The sequence below is a fragment of the Ovis aries genome, chromosome 7, assembly GCF_016772045.2.
Source record: "Ovis aries strain OAR_USU_Benz2616 breed Rambouillet chromosome 7, ARS-UI_Ramb_v3.0, whole genome shotgun sequence".
In the NCBI taxonomy this organism is placed as follows: Eukaryota; Metazoa; Chordata; class Mammalia; order Artiodactyla; family Bovidae; genus Ovis; species Ovis aries.
The window spans coordinates 86,997,574-87,013,253 of NC_056060.1; the positions used below are offsets into that span (position 1 = coordinate 86,997,574).

The following is a 15,680-nucleotide window of genomic DNA, read 5'->3' on the forward strand; positions in this document are numbered from 1 at the left end:
CAGGCTCTTCCGGGGTCGCGACCTCGGGTCTCTAGAGGTTCCTCAGCCTAAAGATGGCGGCTTCGGCAGCGAGGGGCGCTATGGCGCTGCGTACAAATATCGGCCGGCCGGTTGCGTTTGTCAGAAAAATTCCCTGGACGGCGGCCTCAGGTGAGTTGGAAATGTAGTAGGGGCAGAATCTTTAGGTCCGAGCAAGCCTGAAAAGCCTTGCTTGCTGCGAAATACTTAAATCCGCGTGGTGGCTGGATTAAGGAGGCTGAGTATGCTCCTGAGCAAGCCAGTGAGTAGAAAGAAATTTGTCAGTAATTAGCCGTTTAAGGGATGCCCCTTGAGCTTTTGGGGCACCCATTCACGGTCTCCAGCCTTTCGGAGTTTAAAGCTTTAATTACTTGGAAACTTGTAAGATTTACGATTTAGAAGGGGTTGTTTTGATTGCAGCGTGGGGACGGATTCAAAGTGACAAGAGGTAGTTTCAGCAGTTTAGTCCAAAGGTGAAGACTTCAGGGTAGTAATAGAAGGAGGGGTCAGGTTCACTTCCGTTAACCGAAGAATAATCGATAGATTTTCGTGATGACTTTAATGGGGAAGAGTACGGAATGGGGGAAAGGGAGGAATGACCTCCAGGTTTTTAATGTTGGTGATTAGAATGTAGGAGAAGCATATAGAAAGAAGATGAGTAGTAAAGTTTAAATGTGTTTAGTTTGAGAAACTTGTGAGTTCTCTGTTAGCTGGACAGGGGACGTTGTGTATAGACTGAGAAATGCACCCGAAGCTATTCTCCTTGAGTTACAATTCCAGCTTGGCCTTTAGGTAGTGTAACCTAGTTCAGTTCAGTTTAGTCGGTCAGTCGTGTCTGACTCTTTGGGACCCCGTGGACTGCAGCACACCAGGCCTCCCACTCCATCGCTAATTTCCTGTCCATCACTAATTCCCGGAGTCTACTCAAACTCATGTCTATTGAGTCAGTGATGCCATCCAACCACTTCGTCCTCTGTCGTCCCTTTCTCTTCCCGCCTTCAGTCTTTCCCAGCATCAGGGTCTTTTCAGATGAATCAGTTCTTCACATCAGGTGGCCAAAGTATTGGAGTTTCAGCTTCAACATCAGTCCTTCCGGTGAATATTCAGGACTGATTTCCTTTAGGATGGATTGGTTGGATCTCCTTGCAGTCCAAGGGACTCTCAAGAGTCTTTTCCAACACCACAGTTCAAAACCTAAGGTGTGTACCTAAGGGAAGGTAATTAGGGGAGAGGGCTCACCACTGTGCCTCAGTTTCATCAGCCATAAAATGGAGTCGATAATACCTTTCTCCTAGGGTTGTTGATTGTATTAAATGAATTTATATGTAAATACAAGTGCTTAGACCTTGTACCAAGTGCTCAATACAGAGTAAGTACTCAATAAACGATAATTGTTTTCATGACTACAAAAATTGAAGTTCATGGGATAGGCTTAGGCTGGACATAGAGAGTTGGGGAGTGATCAGTACTGACTTCTGTTACCAACACTGCTTTTTGTCAACTGTAGTTTTGAGTTAAGGTTTTTGCATTTGCTCACCAAAATGTAAAAATCCATGGTCATTTGTGCACATGTTCTTGAGATTGAGACTTTATTTGGAAATCTCTAATATAGCTAACAACACACAGTATTGTGATTGTTTAACTGTTTCCTGTGTGATCATCTCACGGGGATTTTAATCCATGCATTTAGCATAGTACCTGGTATGGTGAAGACTCAGTACTTGCTGGGGATGAAGACTAAGTCAACTCAGCAGTTTATCTGTCCATATCTCCCCCACCCCAACACCTCCCCAAATGTAGTACATTACAGCTTTATAATCAATACCATAATGGTTTCCTGGATCTTAAAGCTGCAAGGAAATACAAACTAGCACTTGTTCACAAGGAGTTTGGGGGCTCTAGGACCCCTCTTGGTTTCTATCTTAATCTAGGATGGAGGATAAAACAATAACAACTAAAAAAAACAAACAAACTACTCAATATGTTTTCTTTTCTTAATAGGTGAGCTGAGAGAACACTTTGCACAATTTGGCCATGTACGAAAATGCACTGTTCCTTTTGTGAGTATTACCTTTTTTTAAAAAAGCAATAATGTTTTCCTCTAATTTTTGATTATTCTTTGTCAAAGCATATCAGTTTACATGAATTGGTAATGGAGTGAAGCTGTTCAGTCTTTGTTGATTAAATTATGGGTGATACTGATTTAAAAAAAAACAAGCCTTATCCTAGGTATTCGAGGCATTTATGTTAGTTTTTTTTAAATTGATGCATAAAATTATCACAAATGTAATGGCTCAAAACAACACATACACATGATCTCACAGAGTACAGAGATCAGGAGTCCAGGCATAGCTTTGCTAGGTCCTCTGTTCAGGGATTCATGTAAGAGACAGTTCAGGTGTCTGTCCGCCGGAGCGGCAGAATCCAGGTGTCTGTCAGCTGGAGAGGCTCAGCCAGGGTAGGTTGATTTCCCAGCTCCCTCAGGTTTTGGTAGAATTCGTCTTTCAACTGTAGGGCTGGGATATCTGCTTTCTTGCTGGCTTTCAGCTGGAGGCTGGTCTCAGGTCCTGGGAACTACCTGCAGTTGCTTATTACCCGGCTTGTTACCTTGTTACAGCCCTCTCATGGAGGCCCTCTCTCAACATGGCAGCTTGCTTCAAAGTCAGCAAGGGAGTTTCTCTAGTCTGCTAAGACAGTTTTATAATTTGGTCTTCGGAGGGACACCCCATCTTCTTGTTCAAGGGAGCAACATCCTGTCACTTTTGCTGTATTCTTTTGGTTAGAAGCATGTCATAGGTCCTGCCCACATTCAGGGGGAGAGGACTATACAGAGGGTAACATGGTGGGACACATGGAGGTCTTGGGGCCATTTTGGGATTTTGTCTATTACAGTGTTATAATAAGGACTTTGAGAGAGTAGAGGATAATTTATCATAACACTTAACTGGTGGAGAAAATGCTTACCTTTATCCTCATGGAGTTGAGTGCTTTTTTTGGAGGTGCTGGGTTTTCGTTGCTGCACGGGCTTCTCCTCATTGCAGCGGCTTCTCGTTCGGAGCACAGGTTCTACGGCACGCGGGCTTCAGTAGCTGTGGTAGATGGGCTCAGTTGCGGCTCCTGGGCTTCAGAGCACAGGCTCCGTAGTTGTGCACAGGTTCTTGTCCCAGGGCATGTGGGATCTTCCCAGACCAAGGATCGAACCTGCGTCTCCTGCCAACACTGGCAGGTGGAGTCTTTACCATTGAGCCACTAGGGAAGCCCAGGTTGAGTGCTTTTGGTGTGTTTCTGTTTGTAACATTTTCTTTGCTTTCTCCTGAGGGTTTAAAAATCAAGCTATGGGAATTCCCTGGCAGTCTAGTGGTTAGGACTCACAACTGCCAAGGGTGTGGGTTCAATCTCTGGTTGGAGAACTAACATCCTACAAAAATAATTAAGTAAATAAAGTAATAGAGTCCTTTACTTAAAAGAAAAAAATCTTTAAAAAAAAATCACTGTATAAATTTGTTCTTTATCCTGAGCTGTATTTTTCTGTGGACTTTCTTAGATTATTGTGTTTTAGGGTGTGTGACGAGTACACTTACAGTTTACACGTGCTTCACTAAAACTGCTTTTTTCTTCATGGCACTGAAAAGGCTGCAGTAAAGTATCAAGAAACTTAAATTGTTAACTATTGGCTTAACGTTACTTGCCTTACAAAAATCTAACAGATTATGTATATCCAACTATAGTGAAGGTATAGGGAAACTGGTACTAAATTGTTGAGTTTAACTGATACTGTCACTGAAGGGTAATTTGGCAAAATCTGTCAACGTTTAAGATTTGCCTTTGACTCTAGAGAAAGCCTCTGTGCTACCACAAAGACCCAGTGCAGCCAAAATGAAAAGTAAGTAGCAAAAAGGAAAGAGGAGGATTTGCTTTGATCTAAAGGTTCCATTTCTAGAGGTTGATTTTATAGAAATGTGAGGTGAGGGATGTTCAAAACAGCATTGTTTAGTAATATAATTGTAAAGAAGGTAAGTGTTCATCAGTGGGGTTGGTTGAATAGATATTAATTCACTGATACAATGGCATTTTTGTAGCTGATTAAAAGAATGAGGCATGTGTATTACAGACATGAAGATCAGTAAGCTTGAAAAAATAGTTTTACAAAGTGTATGAAATTGGCATTTTTTGAGGAATATTAAAAAATGTTTCTCCAAAAAGTAACATTTTTCTTGGTTGCCTTTTACCTCTTAAAAATATAAATAACAACAACTTAGGACCTGCAGTTAGCAGATTTTAAACAATAGAAGTCTTTGATTCATAGGAAAATTAATGTGTAATATAACAGGAAAATATAGGGAAGCCAGAATCTGATGTATAGGTTGGATGATAAGCACTCTTAACCCAGAAGTGTAAACTAGGTAAGTAAAGGTAATTTTTCCTTTTTCCTCAGGAGCATGTAATGATAATGATGATAGTTGTGATGAGGGTGATTAGTTTCAGGAATTACCATAAATGCACTTAGGTTTGAAGGTTTAATTTCCTAGTTTCTAGAAGTGAGTTAGAAACAGGAAGAGTTCTTCTTTATCAAAATTTCCCTTGACTATTGCTGCTAGTGTGGTTTTTATCTCAAACAACACAGAAAGCACTTTGCTCATGTTTTAGAGTGTGTTAAGATTAACAGATTAAGCTTTGGGCAAATAAAGAGTATTTGTATTAAAGCAGGGTTTTTGATACTTTTTAATTAAAATGTCTTGTATTCCATTTCGGCAAATGAAAAAGTTGGTGGTTTGATTTGGAACACCTGGAACCTTTCTCAAGTTCATGATTATTAATTTCTTCCTAAATTTTGAATTTTTAAGGACAAAGAGACTGGCTTTCACAAGGGTATGGGTTGGATTCACTTTTCTTCAGAAGAAGAACTTCACAATGCACTACAACAGGAGAATCATATTATTGATGGAGTAAAGGTAAATATTTTTCTGTACTGTATCATGTGAGTTTTCTGTATACCAGTTAAATAGGTCAGAAGTGTGAAATGAAAGGGATTTTGGACGATTTGTAACTTAATGTTTATTAAAGAATGGTGATGGTGGGAGAGTTCCCAGTTCTAAAAGGTCTGGAGACTTAAGTACAAGAAGACACTTTAGTGGTTAGCAAGATAATGGAACAGTGGAAACACCAGGGAGACCTTGGTTGAAATACTGACTTTCCCACTTACTGTGTGACCTTGAGAAGACTCTTTTGAGAGTCCCTTGGACTGCAAGGAGATCCAACCAGTCCATCCTAAAGGAAATCAGTCCTGAATATTCATTGGAAGGACTGATGCTGAAGCTGAAGCTCCAATACTTTGGTCACCTGATGCGAAGAACTGAGTCATTAGAAAAGACCCTGGTGCTGGGAAAGATTGAAGGCAGGAGGAGAGGGGGATGACAGAGGATGAGATGGCTGGATGGCATCACCAACTGGATGGACATGAGTTTGAGCAAGCTTTGGGAGTTGGTGATGGACAGGGAACCCTGGCATGCTGCAGTTACTCTGAGCTTCTTAACTGAACTGAACTGATGTGACCTTGGGCTAGACTGATTTACAAATTTTAATGGGAGTTCAGGGAGCCTTAAGTACAAGGAACAAATAACATCCTTTGGCTCACTGGTGCTGATCCCTCATAGAACAGCAGTTTTCAGTTTTAATGTTTTTGCAGACATTGACTTTCCTTACAGTGCTGAATTTCCCCCCCCCCCAGCTCCATGTTCAACCTCAAAAACCCAAAGCTTTGCAAGGAGACCAAACATCTGATGAAGAGAAAGATTTTTGAGACCCTCACTGCCTACTGAATAAAGTAAATAAAAGAGAGGAAGTTTTGTCTAAATGTTTTTATTTGAAACAAATAGCTGCACCAAGCAAGAGCTTACTTTCCCCGCTCCAAATCAACAGCACAACAGGGGCAAACATCATTTGGCAGGACAGTTCCAATATGTGAACATCCTTCTTTCTACTTGCTGTGATTGGGGTCACTTTATTCATAAGCAGTCATTTTTAGACAAAATATTAACCCCAAAGTACTAATGTCTCTTGAAAGTGGCCTTAATTTCACGTGTGGGGCAGTATTTTCTATAAATGCCAAAAGGTGGGAGAAGCACAAACACAACCCATTTTTAAAAAAACTAAATAATTCAAAGTAGAATTTTTCCATACCCCCCTCCCTCTCCTGTAATAAAAAGTAGTGCTGGGCTCTGACACCCAGATTTGGTTTTTATCCTGGCCATGTACAAAGTGTTCCCCATATGACTTGCATCATTAGGGTTATCAACAACAGTTCGTTCACTCTGAACAAAGTATCTACTCCTTCCTTCTCTTTTTGCCTTCATGCTCATGTTCCTTGGGACGGCTGCTATCTGAGGGTCTTTTAGAGCCACCGTGTTGCTTGGCTTCTTCCAAAAATTTGTCCAAACCGAAAGGATCCTCCTCAAACTGAACTGGTCCTTCTCGGCCTCTTTGTCTACGGTCTGAACCAGAAAACTCCTTATCGGGAACAAATCTAGGGAAGAAGAGAAATGGCTATGAACCACTTTATTTTCACTGGTGTAGATGTTAAAACTGAGCGGTCTGCCCTGGTACCTGTTAGTCTTTATTCTGGCTTCTAGGTCATCTCCATACATGTCCTTGTCCAGATTTTTACTGGGCCTGTAGATATTCTGGGCCATATCTTTTCCACCTCTCCAAGCTTGATCATAAACATTGTAAATTTCATCTTCCCCACATCCAAAACCACTGTCCATACCCTGTGGAAAAATAGACATTAAAGTATGCAAGTTTTTATTATAAGTTGAATCAGATTACATTCTTAGGAAGAGTAAACCCTTGCTCATTTACAGCTTACATGTTCAACAATCTGAACTACAAATTAAAAAGGTTATTAAAAAATGGTCACAGGAGGGGATATATGTATAGCTATGGCTGATTCATGTTGAGGTCTGACAAAAAAGTCTGTAAAGCAATTATCCTTCAATAAAAAAAAAAACGGTCACAGTTACTCTTTTTTCTTCATATCACCTTTGGGTCCTTACATTAAATATGGTACTCATTAACGACTGTTTTAGCAAAGTGGTCTTTAAAACTGGAGGATACTAGTATAAGCAGGCACTTGACAATCCATTTGTGCAGACACAGTGGCAAGATGAAAGAACTGCAAAGCATTTTATCTGATGCCATTTATAGTAATGTTAAACTCCTTAACTGTGTGAGAACACTACTGAAGTGTAACACAATATTCTCAATGAAAATCTCAAGTCAACAAACTTGTTTTGTGATGGTTAATATAAGAATGTGCCTTTTGATAAAACTTTTCCTCAACTTTTTTTTTTTTTTGGTTTCGAAGGTAGACTTTGTTATTCACGAAACGGTATCCTGGGGTGTGAGGGGTCATGGTCTCTGTTGAACCATGGTTATGGCCTAGAAGCGGGAAGCCAGGCCCTGACTCAGCTGGTGCAGAGTAGGGGCGAGGACCTGGGTTCTCCTGATGTGGTTATAGTCGTGCTGGGGACGTATGTACCCTGTCACCCCCCTGGTGGGTCCGTGAGTCTGTCCTGCTGTGACTCGGATACCATGCTCTCAGCATGTTTGCTGGAACAATCCGCAGGGTGACTCCCAGCCTTGCAGGAGGAGATGGGACCCCTCTATACCCCAGAAGACATTTATACTTCTGTATTCTCAGCACAGTCTGCCTTGTCTTTATTTATATACATGTATCTGTCTTTTCCAGTAGACTTGCAGGTTCCTTGAGTGTTAAGACATGTCTACCTTTGATCTCACTGACTTACATACAGTAAATCATCAATGTTGGGTGAATTAAAACATAAAGGGACTGCCTCAGGCCTAAGGTGTTCTAGCTAGTTAATGACAACTGATACTAGAAATCAGACTTTCTGATGAGTACTTTGGTTTTATAGCTTCATTTTTCAAAGATCCCAAGTTTGTGTTTTTATAGCATAAAAAAATTATTTTTGCAAATATCGACAAAAAATAACCCAAGAGACACTTTTATAGGACACTGGCTCTATTCTAGAAATAAAAGACTCACATACCAGAACCAAGTTTTACTACCTAATTTCTTTCATTTTCTAACAGTGTCTCAAATCCTAGCCAACTCTAAGAGCTATTCTAACTTGTTTCTTAAGTTACAATATGCAACTTCTGATTTTTTTTTCCCCATCACACCAGCATACCTTAGGCTGATGCAAATGTCTCATATGCTAATTTTCTTTTCCCTGAAAATTGTCATTTGTATCAACACTTAAGATATGCTATTTCTAAAAAAAAACAAAAAAAGATATGCTATTTCTAGACTCTGTGTACCTTGGATTGGTTGAAGAGCCTTTGGTCATACTGAACTTCATTGGAAGTCCGAGGGTTGGGCACGCCAAGAGCAATGACTTCACTGATGTCTCGATTTTCATTTCTCTGTAGTTTCGACCTGTTTTGAAATACCATGCCACAAATTGAAACTTCTTCACAGACAAGATGAATTTCAACTTCAATACAACCATTATCAGAAGCAGAGGAAATAAATATGTCCAGTTCACATCTTATGAACATATATATTCCTTGATAAGGCACAATTAGGATGCCATTTCTTATAGTATTTCAGATACATGATTATTGGAAGAGACAGGGTTTTACAATTAGGCATTCCTGATACAGAAAAGAACTGCTAGAGATTTCTTTTTTCCCTTGAGGAAAATACAGGACTACAACATTATAATTTGACATCTAAACACTACACAAAGTGATCACCACCAAAGTGTAGTTACTGTCAATCACCATACAATTGACCTCCTTCACCCATTTCACTAATTCCTCAACCTCCTTCTCTGGTAACCACCAGTCTGTTCTATCTATGAGTTTTTGTTTTGTTTTTTGTAGATTTCACGTGAGTGAAATCACACCCTGTTTCTCTTTCTCTGACTTACTACACTTAGCATACCCTCAAGGTTCACCCAGGTTATCACAGACAGCAAGATTTCACTTTTATGGCTGAGTTCTATTCTAATGTGTGTACACACACACACGCCCCTTCTTTATCTATTTATCTGTTGATGGGTACTTAGCCTACTTCCACATCTTGAGTACTGTAAATAATGCTGCAGTGATCATCAGTTCAGTTCAGTAACTCAGTCATGTCTGACTCTTTGCGACCCCATGAATCGCAGCATGCCAGGGCTCCTTGCCTGTCACCAACTCCCGGAGTTCACTCAAACTCATGTCCATCGAGTCGGTGATGCCATCCAGCCATCTCATTCTCTGTTGTCCCCTTCTCCTCCTGTCCCCAATCCCTCCCAGCATCAGAGTCTTTTCCAATGAGTCAACTCTTTGCATGAGGTGGCCAAAGTACTGGAGTTTCAGCTTTAACATCATTCCTTCCAAAGAATCCCAGGGTTGATCTCCTTCAGAATGGACTGGTTGGATCTCCTTGCAGTCCAAGGGACTCTCAAGAGTCTTCTCCAACACCACAGTTCAAACGCATCAATTCTTCGGCGCTCAGCTTTCTTCAGAGTCTGACTCTCACATCCATACATGACCACAGGAAAAACCATAGCCTTGACTAGACGGACCTTTGTTGGCAAAGCAATGTCTCTGCTTTTGAATATGCTATCTAAGTTGGTCATAACTTCCCTTCCAAGGAGTAAGTGTCTTAATTTCATGGCTGCAATCACCATCTGCAGTGATTTTGGAGCCCCCAAAAATAAAGTCTGACACTGTTTCCCGTCTATTTCCCATGAAGTGATGGGACCAGATGCCATGATCTTAGTTTTCTGAATGTTGAGCTTTAAGTCAACTTTTTTACTCTCCTCTTTCACTTTCATCAAGAGGCTTTTAGTTCCTCTTCACTTTCTGCCATAAGGGTGGTGTCATCTGCATATCTGAGGTTATTGATATTTCTCCCGGCAATCTTGATTCCAGCCTGTGCTTCCTCCAGGCCAGCGTTTCTCATGATGTACTCTGCATAGAAGTTAAATAAGCCGGGTGACAATATACAGCCTTGAGGTACTTCTTTTCCTATTTGGAACCAGTCTGTTGTTCCGTGTCCAGTTCTAACTGTTGCTTCCTGACCTGCATACAGATTTCTCAAGAGGCAGGTCAGGTGGTCTGGTATTCCCATCTCTTGAAGAATTTTCCACAGTTTATTGTGATCCACACAGTCAAAGGCTTTGGCATAGTCAATAAAGCAGAAATAGATGTTTTTCTGGAACTCTCTTGCTTTTTTTGATGATCCAGTGGATGTTGGCAATTTGATCTCTGGTTCCTCTGCCTTTTCTAAAACCAGCTTGAACATCTGGAAGTTCATAGTTCATGTACTGCTGAAGTCTTGGAGAATTTTGAGCATTACTTTACTAGCGTGTGAGATGAGTGCAACGGTGCAGTAGTTTGAGCATTCTTTGGCATTGCCTTTCTTTGGGATTGGAATGAAAACTGATCTTTTCCAGTCCTGTGGCCACTGCTGAGTTTTTCAAATTTGCTGGCATATCGAGTGCAGCACTTTCACAGCATCATCTTCTAGGATTTGAAAGAGCTCAACTGGAATTCCATCACCTCCACCAACTTTATTCATAGTGATGTTTTCTAAGGCCCACTTGACTTCACATTCCAGGATGTCTGGCTCTAGGTGAGTGATCATACCATCGTGATTATCTTGGTCATGAAGATCTTTCTTGTACAGTTGTTCTGTGTATCCTTGCCATCTCTTCTTAGTATCTTCTGCTTCTCTTAGGTCCATACCATTTCTGTCCTTTATCGAGTCCATCTTTGCATGAAATGTTCCCTTGGTATCTCTAATTTTCTTGAAGAGATCTCTAGTCTTTCCCATTCTGTTGTTTTCCGCTATTTCTTTGCACTGATCACTGAGGAAGGCTTTCTTATCTCTTGCTATTCTTTGGAACTCTGCATTCAGATGCTTATATCTTTCCTTTCTCCTTTGCTTTTCACTTCTCTTCTTTTCACAGCTATTTGTAAGGCCTTCCCAGTCAGCCATTTTGCTTTTTTTCATTTCTTTTCCATGGGGATGGTCTTGATCCCTGTCTTCCTGTACAATGTCCACGAACCTCTGTCCATAGTTCATCAGGCACCGTGTCTATCAGATCTAGTTCCTTATATCTATTTCTCTCTTCCACTGTATAATCATAAAGGATTTGATTTAGGTCATACCTGAATGGTCTAGTGGTTTTCCCTACTTTCTTCAGTTTAAGAAACCTGACACAATTCTGACAGAATATGGTCCACTGGAGAATGGAATGGCAAACCAATATTCTTGCCTTGAGAAACCCATGAACAGTATGAAAAGACAAAAAGTTAGGATACTGAAAGAGGAACTCCCTGGGTCGGTAGGTGCCCAATATGTTACTGGAGATCAGTGGAGAAGTAACTCCAGAAAGAATGAAGGGATGGAGCCAAAGCAAAAACAATACCCAGTTGTGGATGTGACTGGTGATAGAAACAAGGTTGGATGCTGTAAAGAGCAATATTGTATAGGAACCTGGAATGTTAGGTCCATGAATCAAGGCAAATTGGAAGTGGTCAAACAGGAGATGGCAAGATTGAACTCGACATTCTAGGAATCCAAGAACTAAAATGGATTGGAATGGGTGAATTTAACTCAGATGACCATTGTATCTACTACTGTGGGCAGGAATTCCTTAGAAGAAATGGAGTAGCCATCATGGTCAACAAAAGAGCCTGAAATGCAGTACTTGGATGCAATCTCAAAAACGACAGGATTATCTCTGTTCCTTTCCAAGGCAAACCATTCAATATCACGGTAATCCAAGTATGCCCCAACCAGTAATGCTGAAAAAGCTGAAGTTGAATGGTTCTATGAAGACCTACAAGAACTTTTAGAACTAACACCCAAAAAAGATGTCCTTTTCGTTATAGGGGACTGGAACGTAAAAGTAGCAAGTCAAGAAACACCTGGAGTAACAGGCAAATTTGGCCTTGGAATACGGAATGAAGCAGGGCAAAGGCTAGTAGAGTTTTGCCACGAGAACGCACTGGTCATAGCAAACACCCTCTTCCAACAACACAAGAGAAGACTCTACACACAGACATCACCAGATGGTCAACACCGAAATCAGACTGATTATATTCTTTGCAGCCAAACATAGAGAAGCTCTATACAGTCAGCAGAAACAAGACCAGGAGCGGACTGTGGCTCAGATCATGAACTCCTTAATGCAGTGATCATAGGGATGCTTATACTTTTTGAATTAGTGTTTTGTATTCTTCAGATAAATACCCAGAAGTGGAAAAGCTGGATCATATGGCAGTTTTACTCTTATTAATATTTTGAGGAATCTCCATAGTGTTTTCTATACTGACTGCACCAATTCATACTCCCACCAACTGTGCACGCGGGTTCCCTTTGCTCTACATCCTCTCCAATGCTTGCTATTTCTTATCTTTCTGATAACAGCCATTCTAACAGGTGTGTGGTTTTGATTTGCATTTCCTCATAATTAGTGATGTTGATTATTTTTTCATGTGCTTGTTGACCATCTGCATGTCTTCTTTGGAAAAATGTCTATTCAGAGCCTCTGCCCATTTAGCTGGGTTGTTTTTAGTTGAGCTGTAGTTCTTTCTATAGCTTGGATATTAACCTCATGTTGAATATATGATTTGCAAGTATCTTCTCCCACTCAGTAGGCTGCCTCTTTGTTCTGATGATGGCTTCCTTCGTGTGAAAGTTTTTATTCTGATACAGTCCCATTTGTTTATTTCTCTTTTGTTTCTTTTGCCTTTGGAGTCAGATTCACAAAATCTTTGCTAAGACCAATGTCAAAGGGCTTACTACCTACATGTTCTTCTAGAAATTTTACAGTTTCAGGTCTTACATTCAAACCCTTAACTGCTTTTGAGTTTTTTTGTGCATGGTATAAGGTTTTCCTTCTTTTGCATGTAGCCATCCAGTTTTTCCAATAGCACCTATAGAAGAGGCTGTACTTTCTCAAAAGAATCATTCTTAATACAAGCAATCTTCTTGTAACACATGCTGAGATATGAAACTGCTATGGTCTGTATCTGCTATTATTATAAAGGGTTAGGGGGACTGGATGCAAATTAGGTATACCACATGAATCACTTTCAATAAGATAGAATCAATTTTTACCTAACAACTTTTAGTAATTTTATCCTATTAGAATTTTGAGAAAAATATGTCTAATGACTGGATTACTCAGTATGATGTCTGACATTCAGATGAACTTAATTCCCCTGCTGTTTTGGTATGTATGTAATCTACATCACAATGATACCATGATAACTGTCATCATTTACTTTACTAGAGGTTCAGGTCTTAAAATGATTTCTATAGACAATCTAATTTTCATCCAAGCACAACTTTAAAGCTTTTCTACTTTATCAATTCTCAGTCACTTTACTGGTTTTAAGGGCTCAATTTATCTACAGAGCCATTTTGATTTTTACAGCTTAGGAATTTCAGACTGAGAGTATCATTAACTGTGTACTTTCAAATTTCATTCCTTTCTGTTCTATACTGTACATTTAAACTCTAAATTCAGATTTTCTGCTTTTCCATGACTTCACTTATTTAAGGAGATGAAATATGCCATTAAACAACAAAGAATACCACCAGCAGGAATCTGTTTAAGATATGACCTAAAAAAACACAGTATCAGCTCACAGGAGGATGAGAGCATTCAAAACCGCTCATTTGGAAAGAAAATGTTTTATATTTGCATTTAACCCTCACTCAGAATTCCCCCTCTTGTATTACAGCATTTCTTCAACTTTTTATCAATTTCAGTCCTCGGCCTTTGGTGAACCACAGACTTCATGAATCTGTCTCTACTTTATTCAAGTGTTCATACACGTATTTCCTTTGTTAAGTGTGTACTTATTAAGAGTGTTCTGTCAGTTTTCCCAAGCAATTTCATATGACAGCTCTAATCTTTCTGAATTTTAAGTGAAACTGCTCATGAAAAGAGGCTGACTTTCACTTCTTACAAAAGGTGCTCTTCTCCCCCACTGTACTCACTCAGTACAGTATTCTGCATGTGAAAAGACCTCAATAAAGGTCCAGCAGCTTATTTCCTGTCTAGAGGAGCAGGCACATGATAAATCAATCTGTCTCACCATATGAAGCAGGAAAAGAACAGACCAGAACAGGTATATCCATTACTTTCTTCTTCATAAATATGATCTGAATTCCCTTTTTGTGTATCCCCATCCTTCTCAACCCTAGCTGGCAAACAAGGTAACGGAAGAAAAGCTCACTTTCAGGCACAGTCAGTTCTGCTAAGACAGACTAAGGAGTTTAGGGCAAGAAAATAGGTGCTGATTTATGAAGCTATCAACCTGAAGAGGAAGGAGAGAAGCAAAACTGGTTTCAGTGGACTAACACTCCTCTCTAGAAGGTTCACAAAGGTCACTCTTCACAATTCACATTGACCTCACAGTACCTACCTCTTGTCTGGAGCTGCCCTGGAGAGGTTCCGGTCATGCTGTCTCTCTTTTCGTCGGTCATGCCGGATTTCATCCCTCTCACGTGCCTCCCCGTCCTCTGTGTGGACACAGGTGAAAATGACTTTATCACTGTATTCATCACTATTAATATTTTGAACAAGAGAATATTTCTACATGTTTTAAAATTTTCATAATAAAATGCCAGAAAGAAGAATTTGCCAAGTTCATCCTTATATTTTCAAAGACTGACTTCAAATAAAGAACCTTTTAATCATGATACAGTGGGGCTGGTTGCACCTAATCTCATCTACTGTGTCTATATCTATCTTCATTTTCTCTACCCTCTCTATGCTGAAGGGATAGAGTGTAGCTATAGAAGGAATATAGTATAGAGCTTGAGCTTTGGAGTCAGACTGTCTGGGTTCAAATCCTGTTTCTATGACAGATCAACAACATGAAATTATACCCATTACTTGACCCCACTCAGCCTTTGTCGCCTCTTCTGTAAAACAGTGACAATAACAGAACCACTGCATAGGGTTGCTGTAGGGATTATATAAAGTAATAGAGTGCTCAGAGAGGTACCTGCCATAGTAAGCGCTTAATAAATTTAAGTTCTTATTAATATTTGGCAAGAGGATTTTTAAAAATTTTAACTACCTTCTCAAGAACCATCCTGTTTTTTTAAATCAGTTTAGAGAACTTAGACACAGAGAGGTTTTACTCTGAGTTATCATCAGTGGCTAGGTTACAAGTAGGTTTTTTATATCATGCCCCATTAAGACATTTATATATATATGCAAGGAAGTGGGTTATTAGCCAGAACCTTCATTACTTCCCTTCAACTCTAGACTCCTATAACCAATTGCCTACTTGACACCTCCATTTTAAACATAACATGTCCACAACTAAATTCCTAATTTTTCCTTCCCAAATCTCTCCGCAGTGTAGTCTTACCAATATTAGTAGATAGCAATTCAATCCTTGTCAATTGTTTAGGTCAAAAGTTCCGGAGTCATCTTTGACTCCTTTTCTTTCCTTCTGCCGAATCCATAAGCAAATTTTGTCAGCTCTACTTTCAAATCACACCCAGTACCTGACATATTTTCACTATCTACCTCCTGCTATTATCTCTTATCTGGATTATTGCAATAGCTTTCCAACGGTGTTCCTGCTCCTGCAGATAACCATTCCATTGCTTT

The 15,680-nt window shown here is 39.9% G+C and overlaps 2 protein-coding genes across 3 annotated transcripts in view; one reads left to right on the plus strand and one right to left on the minus strand.

The window, feature by feature from the left end:
- Window positions 1–44: 44 nt before the first annotated feature.
- Window positions 45–5,852, plus strand: SLIRP (SRA stem-loop interacting RNA binding protein). Its single transcript, NM_001145184.2, is given in 4 exon segments — window positions 45–150; window positions 2,020–2,078; window positions 4,863–4,970; window positions 5,747–5,852. Coding segments are annotated over 4 exon segments (336 nt in total). The 5' UTR covers window positions 45–53; the 3' UTR covers window positions 5,819–5,852.
- A 9-nt stretch (window positions 5,853–5,861) lies between these two features.
- The window catches only part of SNW1 (SNW domain containing 1), a 37,003-nt gene continuing 27,184 nt past the window's right edge, over window positions 5,862–15,680 (minus strand). Inside the window, exons 11-14 of one of the 2 annotated variants that reach the window (XM_004010821.4) lie at window positions 14,479–14,575; window positions 8,359–8,476; window positions 6,622–6,785; window positions 5,862–6,541 (exon numbers count right to left, since the gene is read on the minus strand). In XM_004010821.4, coding sequence (XP_004010870.1) covers window positions 6,343–6,541; window positions 6,622–6,785; window positions 8,359–8,476; window positions 14,479–14,575 — 578 coding nt within the window. In that variant the 3' untranslated portion in view covers window positions 5,862–6,342. Of the gene's footprint in view, window positions 6,786–8,358; window positions 8,477–14,478; window positions 14,576–15,680 lie in introns of both variants that reach the window. The other variant, XM_060418432.1, reaches the window with a different exon arrangement.